General features: G+C 47.9%; 1 protein-coding gene across 4 annotated transcripts in view; it reads right to left on the bottom strand.

Moving 5' to 3' along the window:
- Nucleotides 1-13637, bottom strand: part of KMT2A (lysine methyltransferase 2A) — a 41850-nt gene that overhangs the window by 3903 nt on the left and 24310 nt on the right. Inside the window, exons 18-35 of one of the 4 annotated variants that reach the window (XM_080631511.1) lie at nucleotides 13544-13617; nucleotides 12856-13046; nucleotides 12366-12472; nucleotides 12100-12237; nucleotides 11201-11359; nucleotides 10793-10910; nucleotides 10633-10711; nucleotides 10234-10394; nucleotides 9951-10136; nucleotides 4996-9304; nucleotides 4226-4306; nucleotides 3812-3876; nucleotides 3261-3431; nucleotides 2183-2257; nucleotides 1755-1929; nucleotides 1268-1375; nucleotides 785-868; nucleotides 287-416 (exon numbers count right to left, since the gene is read on the bottom strand). In XM_080631511.1, the coding sequence (XP_080487637.1) occupies nucleotides 287-416; nucleotides 785-868; nucleotides 1268-1375; nucleotides 1755-1929; nucleotides 2183-2257; nucleotides 3261-3431; nucleotides 3812-3876; nucleotides 4226-4306; nucleotides 4996-9304; nucleotides 9951-10136; nucleotides 10234-10394; nucleotides 10633-10711; nucleotides 10793-10910; nucleotides 11201-11359; nucleotides 12100-12237; nucleotides 12366-12472; nucleotides 12856-13046; nucleotides 13544-13617 (6411 nt within the window). Of the gene's footprint in view, nucleotides 1-286; nucleotides 417-784; nucleotides 869-1267; nucleotides 1376-1754; nucleotides 1930-2182; nucleotides 2258-3260; nucleotides 3432-3811; nucleotides 3877-4225; nucleotides 4307-4995; nucleotides 9305-9950; nucleotides 10137-10233; nucleotides 10395-10632; nucleotides 10712-10792; nucleotides 10911-11200; nucleotides 11360-12099; nucleotides 12238-12365; nucleotides 12473-12855; nucleotides 13050-13543; nucleotides 13636-13637 lie in introns of all 4 variants that reach the window. The other 3 variants (XM_080631510.1, XM_080631509.1, XM_080631512.1) reach the window with 3 other exon arrangements.

Raw genomic sequence — 13637 nt, forward strand, 5'->3', positions numbered from 1 at the left:
CAAGCACAAGGGTAACTGCACCCGCTCTCTGCTCATTCACGCTTCAGCCATTTCACCTCCATGGTCTTTGGGTCTGCAAGACTGGACTGAGACCCCTTCCAGCCCACATGAGGAAACAGGGAGTGCTTGTAGAGCTCTGGCAGGAATGAAAGTATCCCGAAGGAGCTTGTAAGCTCAATTCACAGTGCTCTGAATGTGGTTTTCACAATAAGCCTGTCCTACCTTCACAGCCACTTTCTAGCTCTCCTAAAGTCTTTAAGAACTTCTGCAAAAGCCCACAACTCACCTTACTGTCGTAGTATTTCTCTCGTTTGTCAGTGAGGATGGAGCGAATGACATTGCCTGAATATTCGATCACCATCTCACCTGCATCGATGTTCCTTTTGCAGAACAGACCCCGGCCATGGATGGGAGACCTGAGAAAGTGACAAAAACAGTGACTGTTTCAAAGGGTACAAGTGAAGCTCTGCAAACACTGCAGAAGAGGGGTTAGTCACCACAGGGATCACCATGGTACCAGCCCTCATCCATAACATAACACTAACGCCATGTCCCTCCTGCCTGCCTCCAAGCATATGCCTCAGCCACTCCAAGGTGACCCAGCGAGGAGTAATGTTTGTGATGAAGATGGCCTTTCAAATACATAACTTGTGCAGGGAGAAGGAGGAGGGACAACCCCAGAGCTGCTTTATCCCCCCTCAATCTTGCAGTCTGTATTCCTAGAAGGTTTCCAGATTTCACCTTCCTCTGTGCCACAGGCAGTGGCACCAGAGCAGAACCGTACCTGTAGACACCAACTGCCTCCTTGGAGGTCTTCTTCAAGTGTCGGAAGCGCATGGGCATTGGCAGATCCATACTAGTCGCCCTCCTAGAACAAAGAAACCCTGCTGAGTGACAACCTTCGCTTGAGAGCCTGTGGCACGTGTTACCTGGGAGGCTTTCCAACATATAATCATCTAGATGCTGTGACACATGCAGCCCACAGAGAACACAAAGTTATTATGGTGCTTTCATATATATGTAAAAGACAATTTCTTCCATTTTCTTGCCCAAATTCTCCGCAGATGGTTTCACATTAGCAAGGAAAAGAAACATTCAGAGGAAGACTGGTCTGTTGGTCACCTTCAGCTGACAGCTCTCTAGGAGTCTCGTCTAGACTTGCTCTAACCACCACCTCAAAGAACACTGTGCATAACTAAGGCCCATCAGCTCCTTCTGACATTGCAGCCCTATTTTCCCCTTTGAAACTTTAAACCCTGCTTCATACCGGGCTGATTTCAGCTGTACTTCTTCCTCTTCCTCGTCATTTGGGTTGTATTCTGGTGGCTGTCGGTGTTTAGAAGCCAAGAAATTAAACATATCAAATGCAGATTTCCTGCAATTTAAAGAGACCAAAGGAAGTTTGCTTTACTGTCAGAAGATAAATGTGGCCGCCACAACAGTTTGACCCTTTTACACCTTCTCCAGTCTGTTCCCTCTTAAAGCCTTCCAAGCATCAGGGCAACACACAAGTTTCTGAGAACCCTGAATGAAAGCAGCAGCCAGGAGAGCTTTGTTAAACAAAACAACGTCAACAAAGCCACAGAGAGAAACATGCTAGAGGCAATATAACTGATTTACATGTGAAACTCACAAATGTTCTTTTTAATGGAGAGCTTAAGTGCTGTAGAGATTTGCTGATTATGCCCCTTCATGGAGTCAGTTAGTGGAGCAAATGGGCCATTAACCTGAAGGACGACAAAGCTCACACTTGCCTCAAGTGGACTTCAGCCCTGGCTGAGCCGTGGGGGTTCAGGGGAGGTTCATTGGCCTCCTCTGGCTTATGAAATCTGAACTTGTAGTTGTGGCAGTGCTTCGCTCCATACAGTTGCTCAATCAGGAACACGACAGTATCATGGATAATGCCCAGCATCCTCAAACCGTTCACACCTAGAGCAGAAACAGAGCACAACCAACATAAACTCGCTGACAGCACCAACCTGGAGCAGGAAAAGGCAGCAGCCTCTCACACACAACAGAAGCATCCACATAACAGCTTTCAATCCTTTCACTGGGAAGAAATTATCCCCTGTAAAGCAGTCAGAGACTGCACTAAGCCTCTAAGGCTCTGTCTGAGCCCTTCCAAACAGGAAGATGTGCTCACTCTCACATGGGCAGAATCGGGTTGGGCAGTGGCTATTACCTGCAAAGGAGAGCTGCTTCAGCCGGGCATTGGATCGGGCTTCTTGCACTTTGTCTGTCAGTGACTTCCAGGCATCTGCAGACACACAAACAGAGCACAACAGTGAGATCATGTCCGAGTGGGGGTACTAGGAATGCCAAACCCCGTGCCTTGCTGCACCTCTTATTTTGCCACATCTTACCAGCTTCCCAGTGAAATGACATACCACTGGTGGACTTCTCTATGTACACACATGGTATGTTGCTTTCCAACAAATTCTCATATTTGTGTAAACTAATTAGGACTATGAAGTTTGCATCCTTTCATGGTAAATTAAGGTCTTCGTATCCAGTTAATCATAGAATCATAGAATAGTTAGGGTTGGAAAGGACCTTGAGATCATCTAGTTCCAACCCCCCTGTCACGGGCAGGGACACCTCACACAAAACCATGCCACCCAAGGCCTCATCCAACCTGGCCTTGAACACCGCCAAGGATGGAGCATTCACAACTTCCCTGGGCAACCCATTCCAGTGCCTCACTACCCTCTCAGTAAAGAATTTCTTCCTTATATCCAATCTAAACTTCCCTGTTTAAGTTTGAACCCGTTACCCCTTGTCCTGTCACTACAGTCCCTGATGAAGAGTCCCTCCCCAGCATCCTTGTAGGCCCCCTTCAGATACTGGAAGGCTGCTATGAGGTCTCCACGCAGCCTTCTCTTCTCCAGGCTGAACAGCCCCAACTTTCTCAGCCTGTCTCCATACGGGAGTTGCTTCCCTCCTCTCCAAAATTCCCTTTGGCATAAAGTAAGCACCTTCAGCAACTGGTCTGAAGTAAATTTAGATACCCCTCTATCTGATCCACATGGACTACATAGTGACAAAACATGGCTCAAAACCAGTGGTCAACTGACTAAACAATGAGATATATTCACTGAATATATTCTACTGAAAAAAAAAGTCATCAGCAGCATCCAGCCACTGTTAGGAACTCAGGTTCTTCTGGGGCTGTAATTCAAGACTTTGATCCTTAGAAGTTCTAACTTTACTTCTAGCACGGAAAGCTAAAACCAGTGCAACCAAAAGCCCACGGTTCTCACCTTCAATGCTTTCTGCGCAGATCTGAAAACCATCATCACTAGAGATCTCAAAAACCAAACCTTTCTTGTGTTTCTTCTCACCCAGACACTCTTTTCTCTTTTGCTCTTGCTGAAGCCAAAACATAAGTGGGGAGCTGAAAGTGCTCTCTTCTTCCTCGAGAGCTTTTGAGCCTGGAAAAGACAGCAGCCAGCATGAAGACCGAAATTGGGTCGAATGACATTTTTCCACTGGTTGTTCCGTGACTGAACATTCCTGACTAACTTGCCTTTTGACCCATACACCTGTCCAAGAAAAAAATCTAGAGAGTGCTGTAGTAAGTGTGAAATCTCAAGTGCTGAAATTCTCACAAACTTAAAATAGACATACAACTGTTTGTCCCATATCTATTAATAGCCAACAAACCTTTCCTCCCCCCACAGCAAGAATACCATGGTTATCAGCTCTGAGGTTTTTCCCAAGAGAGCGAGACACACAAGCCCTGAACTTCCAGGTACTCATCTCCCAGACCTGGACAATTCCAAGACTTGGTGCTTTTGAAGAAGTGACATACCTGCATTCTCTTGCTCACTTGTTGCACTTTGTGTTGACTGAGATTCTGCCAGGACTGATGCTTGCCTTTGGGGGGGGAAAGAGAGGAACACAGAGAAAAAATATTTAACAACCTTCCTCATTTCCTCACCAGGCTGAAGAGTTGCCTATAAAATCTTGAGAACTAGACAGATACAATAACCTTTATGCTCTGACATCAGTTCTATTGGAAACAAACCAGCAGGTTCTACTCAGTGGCATTCCTTTCTGAGGCATCTATTTCTCTGTGGGTAGCAGTCTAATCCAGTACAGTCTGACCTGCTCTCTGTGTTAGCCCGACTCAGTGATCGATGCTCAGCCAGCACAGGGTGAGGGGTCATCTCCTCAGCCAGCTGTAGCTTCCCAGAGATACACACAACGTCTGTTGAATGCTTACCCTGCAGACCGGCCACATGGCTTCTGCAATGGCTGATTCACGCTTGCTGGATCCTGCGTATCTGCCTTCAGAGGAGGAGTCCTGTAACAAAAAAAATTAGGAACACTGAAAATATCTGCCAAGCCACATGTGCTGTGAGTGAGACTGGAAAACGGTAACAGATCCACTGGGAACTGCTGTGAGCGATTCGGAACTGCAGGAGTAGAAACAACCGCTCCTGAGATATGAGGAACCAGATCACACTTCCAGCACCACAGCAGAATCCAGACTTGCACTGCAACAGAGAGGAGGAGCAAAAGAAAGAGCTCTGGCTGTTTCAAAAGGTTAAGCTGTTGAAAAAGGTCTGGATCAATGTTTTACAAACCAGACTCATTACAAGACAGGAAGACAATCAAGGAATTGCACAAGTGATTGCAATGTTTCTCAGTTGCCAGCAGAGGGATGTTACTTTCAGTACAAGCAATCAGTTTGGAAAATCTGTCACCCTTTGGAGTGCCATTTTCTCCTCTACTATCTCTAAACCACTCTTTAATTTGCCAGAACTGTCAACAATGAATAATGTCCTCACAACCCTGATCCTCAAAACCTTAAGTTTTGCATCCTTCCCCTTTCAGAAGGGATACTCTTTTACGTATCTACTTTCTGCTGGCAGCTGTGGCTTTTATCTTAAAAATTGCCCAAGGGAAAATTTGCTGTAGAAATGACTGTGAGATTCTTCCTCATATCGTTACAAAACCACAGGGATGAGCAGAACCAAACACTCCTCTTACCCTGCAGCTGAGACCTGGGGTACAGCGACAGCTCCTCTCTCAGGAGCATGTGCTTCAGAGGAACCGGTCCACAAGTGAGATGTTTTGTGCTTCTTCCCATTCCCTTTGTCTAACGACGGCTGAATGCGTTTGATTTTCAGCTTCGTTTTTGTGGGAGCCAGTGCGGAGCTGCTGGCCGACTGCTGGCCAGAGGAGGGGGAGCCTCCGGGAGATGCAGAGCTGGCATGCATCATGGACGAGGAAGCCTTGCTTTGCTCCAGTCCTGTGTTACTGGGAACATCGACCAGCTGTGGAAAGCTGGACAACTGTGTTGTGGCCGAAGCTGTGCCAAGGTCCAGCTGGGAGGAAGCCACCCCGGTTTTGTTGGCCAAGAGCTGCGTCATGTGCTGAAGCTGGTAAGAGCCTTCCGGGTCGGTAGAGGAGGGAGCAACTGTCATGCCCATCGTCTGTGCTGAAGGCAGAACGCATATGCTTGATGCAGCTGTCATTGCTGCTGTAGATGGAGTCTGGGATGCTCCCAGTTGTGAGAACATCCCAGAACTTGGCGGTAAAGTCATGTGCTGCTGCTCCTGACCAAGACCAAGGCTTTGCTGACTAGCTTTGATCAGGAGGTTGCTTATCGACCCTATGTCCCCTAATAATCCAGGGCTAGTTAATGTTACCGAACTTTGTCCCAGAACATGACCGGGAACCGACCCACCAGTGCTCGGTGCTGCCGTAGCCTGCATGGACACGACGTTCAGCACTGAGGAACTCGAGGCCAGGCCCGACACAGGCCCTGCGGGGAGGTGACTGGCCTCTGGCCCGATAACGCTGGAAGACGTGCCCACGGCAGTGGCGGTCCCACCTTGTGGGAGCAGTGGCGTTTGCTCAAAGTACATGACCCCAGACTTAGACCGTTTGATAATATTGGGGACGGTTCTGTGGGATGTGGAGTTTGCAATAGCTCCCAAATCCAGCGGGTGGCTGGAAATTTGGGAAGGAGCAAAATTAATTAAGGTCATGTTGGAGACCATATCAGGAGGAGCTATAGCAGAAGGAGCTCCTGAGGGAGCCAGTTTCTTGTTCTTCCGTGACTGCAGGCGAGATATGGGCCGCTTCTTGCCCAGGGCAGTGCCTGGAGTAGTGGCAGCACTACCCAGGTCTGTCCTCTGACTAGCTTCAGACACTAAGAGCTGAGGATCAGGGGGTGGCTGCACCCCGATGAGAAGACCTGGTGAAGGACTGCTTATGTTTGGCGGGAAGCCAGTCTGAGCGCCGGTGGAGAAGGGATGGATATGTTGGTGATGGGACATGGGCAGCAGCCCCTTGCTCGTGGGAGGGAACAACGACTGAGACGAAGGCAAGCTTGGATTTAATCCTGTGGTCAGCGTAAGGCCGCTGCCCATGGGCCCCAGCACCGAAGCGCTGGTCTCCATCACGCTCTGAGTGGAGCTAACGGAAGGTGTTAGCTGGATCTTCTGAGTAACGCCGTTGGGAAGAGTTTGGAGGACGTACAGTGGCTGCATGTTTTGGTTGACTACAAGCAGCTTCTCTGCGGCTGGCTTGAGGTGGGGTGGTGTTGTCTGCACCGCAGCGTTGGAGATCTGCGAGGGGCCAGGGCTGTCTGTGGAGTTTGGCACGTACTTCTGGCTCTGGAGGGGAACTGTGGGTGATACTGGCACCTGGATACCTGGAGTCCCGCTGTTCCTTGTTAAATCCTGGTTGCTGCCGTGCCCTTGCTCAACGGGGCCTGGCTGTGCTATGTGCTCTGTGTCTATGTGACCCTGGATGAAGTGGTCGGGAGTTATGTGTCCTTCAGGGCTGGGGTCTACTCCTGGGCTCAGGAGAGCCGCATCACCTTCCCCTGAGGCAGATTTTTCTGTGACCGTCACTCTCTTTTCCCCAGACTCCGTGGAGGGCAAGGCGAGCATTGACCTCTCCCCCGAGGAGGACAGTGAAGACTCTGAGATGACAGCGAGCCTACTGTGATTCTGGCTGGGCACTGTAGGGCTGCGAGTGGTCAGAACAGAGAGGTCGGAAGGAAGCTCCAGCGGCAACTCAAACTGCTCCTCTGCCGATATGGAGGACGAGACGCTGCTGTCCACTGGCTCGGCGGTTGGCAGCTGCTGAGAGAACACCTCAAACAGACCCATATCCTTCCCACGGTTGCTGTCAAGACCCAAACCTTCTCCCAGCGTTAGAAGTTCAGAGGATGAGGACTCTGGACTTTCTCCCAGCGCCTGCATAGATGGTGTGTTCTTTAGTACAAAGTCCATGATGTCGGAAGGGAGGATGTTCCCACAGTCATCGCTGTTGTTATTGTCAGAGTCAGATTTCAGGAGTTCTGTGTTGAAAGTGTCCAACAAGTTCTTGTCAGAAGGTGTGCTGGCATGAGCCCTGCGGCTTGTTTCCAGCGAGCTCAGCTGAGCTTCCAGAGAGTCCTGACCTTGCGCTTTAACCCTGCCCACTGGATGGCAGTTATCCATCTTTGGGTCGCTTTTGTGGACAGAGGAGCTCTTGGTGACTTGCACTTTTTCACCAGCATCTTCACCTCTATCTAGCTTTAAGTTTTCCGTTCCATTTTCCTTACTGCTCCTTTTACTTACTTGACTGACTTTTCTTGTGGTTGCCGTAACGCTTGTATCACTTTCAGTTCCATCATCCACACCGTCCAGCTGGGAGATTTTGGGGAGATCACACTGCTCCTCCTCCCTGAACAAGCTGTGGGATGCAAGCCTCTCCTCCGTGCTCGAGGAAACCACCGTTCTAGTGAAATTGTAGTAGTACAAGTCGTCTTCATCTGATGTGCTCAAGTCATCTGCGCCGTCCACTTGTCCTTCTGCAGACCGCTTCCCCCGCTTCTTCCCAGTCGAGTTACTGTAGAAGGGAATGTCTTCCTCTCCGTAAGACCTCACACCATACAGAGGAGTCAGTCCAAAGAACATATTGGATCTGGCCCTAGCACTTCTCCGTGGATACCTCCGCTTGTACGAGCTCTCTTCTTGAGCTTTAGCTCCATCCTGGAGCATCAAGTTGTTATCTTGAACAGACAGGTTTTCATACGTGTTATTCTGTGATTCCTGTGCTGGTGCTTCATTTGGACTTCCCTGAACTCCAGGGTTATCTTCCTGGCTTTCCGAGATTGAGGAGGGTTCTGCCATTGCAGCCAGTTCTGCCCCTGCAGGCTGAGCCTCAGCATCGCTTTCTGGCTGTGCGTTTTTAGACTGGTTTTCACCTTCCATCTTGAGCGGTGTCAGAGTGACTTTAATGGTGCGCTTTCTAGGTGCTGGCGATTCCTTGGGGGCCACTTCGATCTGCGCTGCAGAACCTTTGGATGGCCCTTGTGAAGGTGGGGACTTCTCGCCAGCTTTTTCAGCAGGAATACTGTTACACAGCCTCTGGCTAAGCTGTTCTGTTGCCAAACCCTGATTAGTGAATTCTGGTTTCAGGTTTCCTTCACCGCTGCCTACAGCTTGACTCGAATCTGTAAGAGGTTTCAGGGAATGCTTCTCTTTAAAACTGTCTTTCACTAACTTCTTCCCCTTCTGACGCCTGTCTTTAGGGGCAGAAACCACCTGCTCACTTGCTGCAGGAGACCTGCTATTTACTCCAGCAGACTTCAAGGTCTTGGCATCCATCTCATCACCCACTGTCGTTTTCTCCAGCTGCACAGGTTCCATGTGCTGATCCTTGTCTTTCCTTGGGCCCCTCTGATGCAAAATTGGAAAGGATATTGCCTCTTTGGAAGAAAATGGTCCTGAACGTTCTTGAAAGGTTCCTACTTTAACATTCATCTCTGCGCCCGATGAACTGGTTGGTTGAGTGGACATTTTGGAGTTTCCTCCAGAAGCAAAACTATGAGCTGAATAATCTGGGTCCTTCAAGGTCGGTGTTTTTGTCTTCTCTCCCTTAGAAGTCACACCTTTGGCTAGCAAATCAGAACTGGCTGAATGTCCTTCTGTAGACTGAGAGGCATCCAGCTGGTAAGTTTTACTTCCGCTTATAGCTGCTGTCTTCTGGGAGCCTGAACCAGTGGAGCAACTTTGAACTGGAACACTTGGAGTACCCATATTCACCGATCCCACAAAGCGGTCAGTGCTCTTGACGCTTGGCTCGTGTTCTGAGGAGGACCCCATGCTGGAAGCTGAAGATCCGCTGTGCCTGGAGTAAGTGTTCCCAGCTCGTGTAGGGGAAATCATCCGGAGTTTTGATTGCTGCTGTGACAAAGAGGAGGTGCTGTGTCTCCGAGAACCGATGCTCTTCAGTCCAGAGGACAGCAAAGGATCTCCTACAGTCACTATTTCATGGGTCACTGGCGTAGGACTTCCTGAGAAAATAAGGCAAGAAAGACCGTCAAGTGATCTGAAGGCTCCATGATCAATGCACTCCCAAGCCCTTCAGTCAAGACACCAGAAATTAAAACCTTTCAATGCAATAGCATTCACATAATGATGATACCTGAGCTGGCTATTAAAGATCTGATACTGTCAATCAGTGTTCAGAAAGAAGACTTGACAGGTTTGCATCTCAGCATTCTGTACCTCAACTTTTGATCTGAATGTTCAACACTGCTTTGAAACAAAGTGCGACCCATTGATACAGAAAAAACAGCAGCTGAGTTACAACAGCAGATTACCAACTCTCCCTAGATAAATGCCAACTGAGATGAGAAAGTCCCTAACCTGTACTACAGGTCTTCTGCAGTGTTGCTACTGTACTGCTCAAACACGGCTTTCTTCATCCCAGGCAGTTTTTGGTTCAGTTGTACATTTGTCAACAGGCCATCTCTACTCTCTATTTTCAGTTTCCTTCCCTCAACCCTACTGCCACGGCACTGTTTTCTCCAGAAACAGAAAACTAAACACATTCTGAAGGAAGCCATAAAAGAAAGGAACCAAACCAGAATTATTTCTAAACAAATAAAAGAAACCTCTCCAAAAAACAAACGTCAAATTCAACAACACTTGAAGTACCTGCAGAGGGTAATGGCCTCGAGCCGGGAGACCTCTGTGCGGACAGGTAAGTTGGTGTCCTGATCCTAGGACCCTTCGAGACCAGTGGATAGTAACAGGAACTAGAGGTCTGAGAATGCAAGGGACGATCTGGTGACGGTGGGTTTACAATTTCAGGTGTATTTTGGCTCTCTTTAGGTAGAGTTTCTGTTGTTGTATAAAAGAGAAACAATGGTATAAGCTATCACTGAATCCTAAAAGCTATGATCTGATAAAGTACTTTTGGGAAGTCTTAAAAGATAACCTGTAAGGGGAACTGGGCTGTGGGCAATTGTTCTGTTATCATCATGCTCTACGGTGCTGTTGATGTCAGGTTCTACGACTGGTGGTCGGCACTCCATGATCTTGCAGGTATATACACAGCGCTTTCTGGCATCTGTTGTGCTCCAGTACACCCTGGAGCACCTGGAAAATAATTCCAACATAAACCAATTTACTCAACAGTTAAGCAAATCTCACCATTCCTACGCTACGTTTTCAGTTTCTCAAAGGCTTCCTGGCACAATGTGCTGCACACCCAGTTTAGCTGCGAGATTCCCAAACAGCAGAGGAAAGCTACAGACCATTTTAACTGATGTTACTTCAGTGCTGGTTTGGCATCTAACATACTGAGACATCTAATCATGAAACAACTCATACTCACTGATAGCCGATGGGAAACAACTTATCCTCACAGTCTGAGAGGTCATTCAGAATTCCTAAACAGTCTATTGTCATTGAACCTGAGCAGAAAGAGGAACAGAAGTCTGTCAACCAGATTCCAGCACCAAAGGTGGATTACGTGTGCAGAGACCGGATCTTACCGATCATCATGTGGATGTTCTCTGGTTCCAAGCCACTGAGAAATTTTCTTCTCAAACTGATCCCTTCAAAGTCCACAAAGACTCTCCTAAGAACTTCAAACCCATTCTCAGGAACCACCTGGAAGAAAGATCCACAAAACTAGCTGTTATTTTTAAAGGAACCGCTACATGTATGCTACATAGCCTGTCTTACTCAAGCCTCAGGTTGGTCTTTAGGTTTTTCAGCTGCCACACAGTGTCACCTGCCAAACCTCACCATACCAGCCCTATCACTGACTTCTTTTTAGCAGCACTGTGGTCAGGCCACTGTTAGGAAGGAACACGTTCAACATTAACTTCTAAAGAGTGCTGACAGTTACAGGCCTACCCCACCTTCAGATGAGGCAGAGGGTGAAAGAAGAATCTCACCTCTCCTTTGATCAGGTCACGATGCCTTTGGCAGTAAACTTTCTTATCGTCCAGAAAGACGCAGTTCTTGGCTCGTGAGCACATGAAATGGTAGTTACTTGTACAGGAAGTGAGGCAGCAGCCTACTGTGGCACCCGACTTCTGGCAGAACTCACATCTCTACAAAAGCAGAATAAAAACCAGTTGACAATTAATCTCCTTTACACCCAGGCTACCATTACCGTTGTCAGTTGGGTTTTTGCAACAGACAGGAGTTTAGAGTAATGCCTGACCTTCCACTTCACTGCCGTATCCGTGACTCACATGCATGAGCGAGACATGGAGGAGGAGGTGAGAGGAAGAAGATCCCTCACACACAACAACTTTCGCATTTGCAGACTGCTTCCTCCAGGCCCCAGGCTTCCTTGCTTGTACTCCATATCCAGGTGCCATATTTGCAAGTTTCACTGATTCATGTGACAACTATTTCTCCTGCACAGAGTATTCCCCACATGGGCAGCTTACTAAGAGCAGCCCGATTCCATCCCTTATGCTGTTTTAATGAACATTTAGGACCAACTGATGCAATACTAAAACAAAATTTGGACAAACTAATTTCTAGTTGTGCTTCCAGCCTCATTTTGCTCTCCTGGAAAGTAACCATCAACCAATTCACAACAGGAAGATTAGTTTGTTTCCCAAGACTGCGTGGCAGTTCAGAAAACGGGTGCCACTGTCCTTCTTTTTGCAGTACTTAACAGAGTAGCTACATGCAAACTCGATGTCAACATCCTTCATGTATACTCAAAGATGAAAATGCTCCCTGATATACAATACACACAAGGAATCTTTTAGCTGGGTTTGTGTCTTGGTTTTGTGTGAGTGTGAAGCTTAATCAAGCATTCTTCCCTTATACCCACCAGCTGCTTTCCCCGGATCACAGCCATATGCACGTTCTTCAGAGAACCATCATCATCTTCAAATACTTCTGCTGACCATAAAGCACAGTTCACGTGTGTCCATTCGTTTTGGCCAATGTAGAGAAGACGTCCAGCATCCTAAAGAACAGAAGGAAAAGTTCTTTTTGAATGTTCCAAGAGACACATCAATGCACAAGCAGCACCTGGCCTACCCATGGTAGTACTTAAATGAGCTCCCATTACACAGGCATGGGCCAGGTACTCACATTAGCGCTGTCGTCGCCGTATTTCAGGCACAATGCACACTGCCTGTTGTCTTCTACATCTGGAGGTGGGTTAAGCTCAGGACTATCCTCTCGGCTTCTGTCAGAGCCTTACAGTTAAAAGAGAGAACACTGTTTATTCTTGAAAGCCAGGGAGGCAAAAATTCATCTGGAAAGACTGTCAGTAAGAGAACAGGGTGGAGGAGCCAAACAGTAGCCTCGAGTTGTCAAACAGCCAGCTTGTCAAGCAAGGCAAGGCACACACCAGGCTCTACACAGCCCTTCTCTGGGGGAAGCGAGGCAAGTATGTCTGGGCTCAAGCTCAGCTCAGAAACATGGCATGTGTAACAGCCTCTGAGCAACTTCAGGTCACAAAGGTCTCCAGAACCCTTCAGTCACATACAGAACTAGTACCACTCTCGCTTTACTACTAGGAGGTTTGGAACGAAGCCCTCTGGGTTTGGGACTAAAGTGCTGCAATCTGTTTTCTTACTAGAGACAGGTGGTGTAGGAGGATGCAGAGGAGTGGGTGAATCTGGCTCTCCAGGCCCTTTGGGTTTTGGAGCAGGGATGATCTTCTTCATCAGAGGGGGCTGCTCAGTGCGGTTGTTCTCTTCACGCTCCTGCCACTGAGCGTAATTGTGGTCAAGTGAAGGTGGCAGAACTGCGTTGGGCAACATACCACTGCTGAAAAGCAACAGGAGCAACTGTCAGACCTGACTGCACCAGAGGACCTTGGGCCCTGGCTAGCAGCACCACTGACATTCAGTTCACAGTAACAACCCCTTTAACTACTCACAGTCCCCGCATGCTCTCAACAAAGGCCACAACACTCACATTTGAAGGTTTGTGATGGCTGTTTCTTTTGAGGTTAACAGATGCAGAAGGAAGGCCACACTAAATGAGAGTGAGGAGGAGCAGCGGGAAGGAAAGACAGGACTGACAACCCAACAGACAACACATCTAGATCTAGATAATGTTTTTGGTTACTCTGCTTTAGAACAAGGAAGTGTATACAAAACCTGGGGATGGGATTACTGTTTAACATCTTAAAACCAAAACAAAACAAAAAAAAAAAAAAAGGAAAAGGAAAAAGAAAACCGAACCCTTTTGTGATACTTTTTGCTTAGACAGCTGGCAAACCGCAGGGTGCCACAGTCAGAGGCAGAACAATTACTTACTTGCTTGTTACTTTATTTGGCTCCCAAAATCTGGACTTTTTTACACTGAACCATGGAAAAACACGCTCCATTTGCTGAAGGAAAACAACACTCT

The sequence above is a fragment of the Psittacula echo genome (assembly GCF_963264785.1).
Source record: "Psittacula echo genome assembly, chromosome: 18".
In the NCBI taxonomy this organism is placed as follows: domain Eukaryota; kingdom Metazoa; phylum Chordata; class Aves; order Psittaciformes; family Psittacidae; genus Psittacula; species Psittacula echo.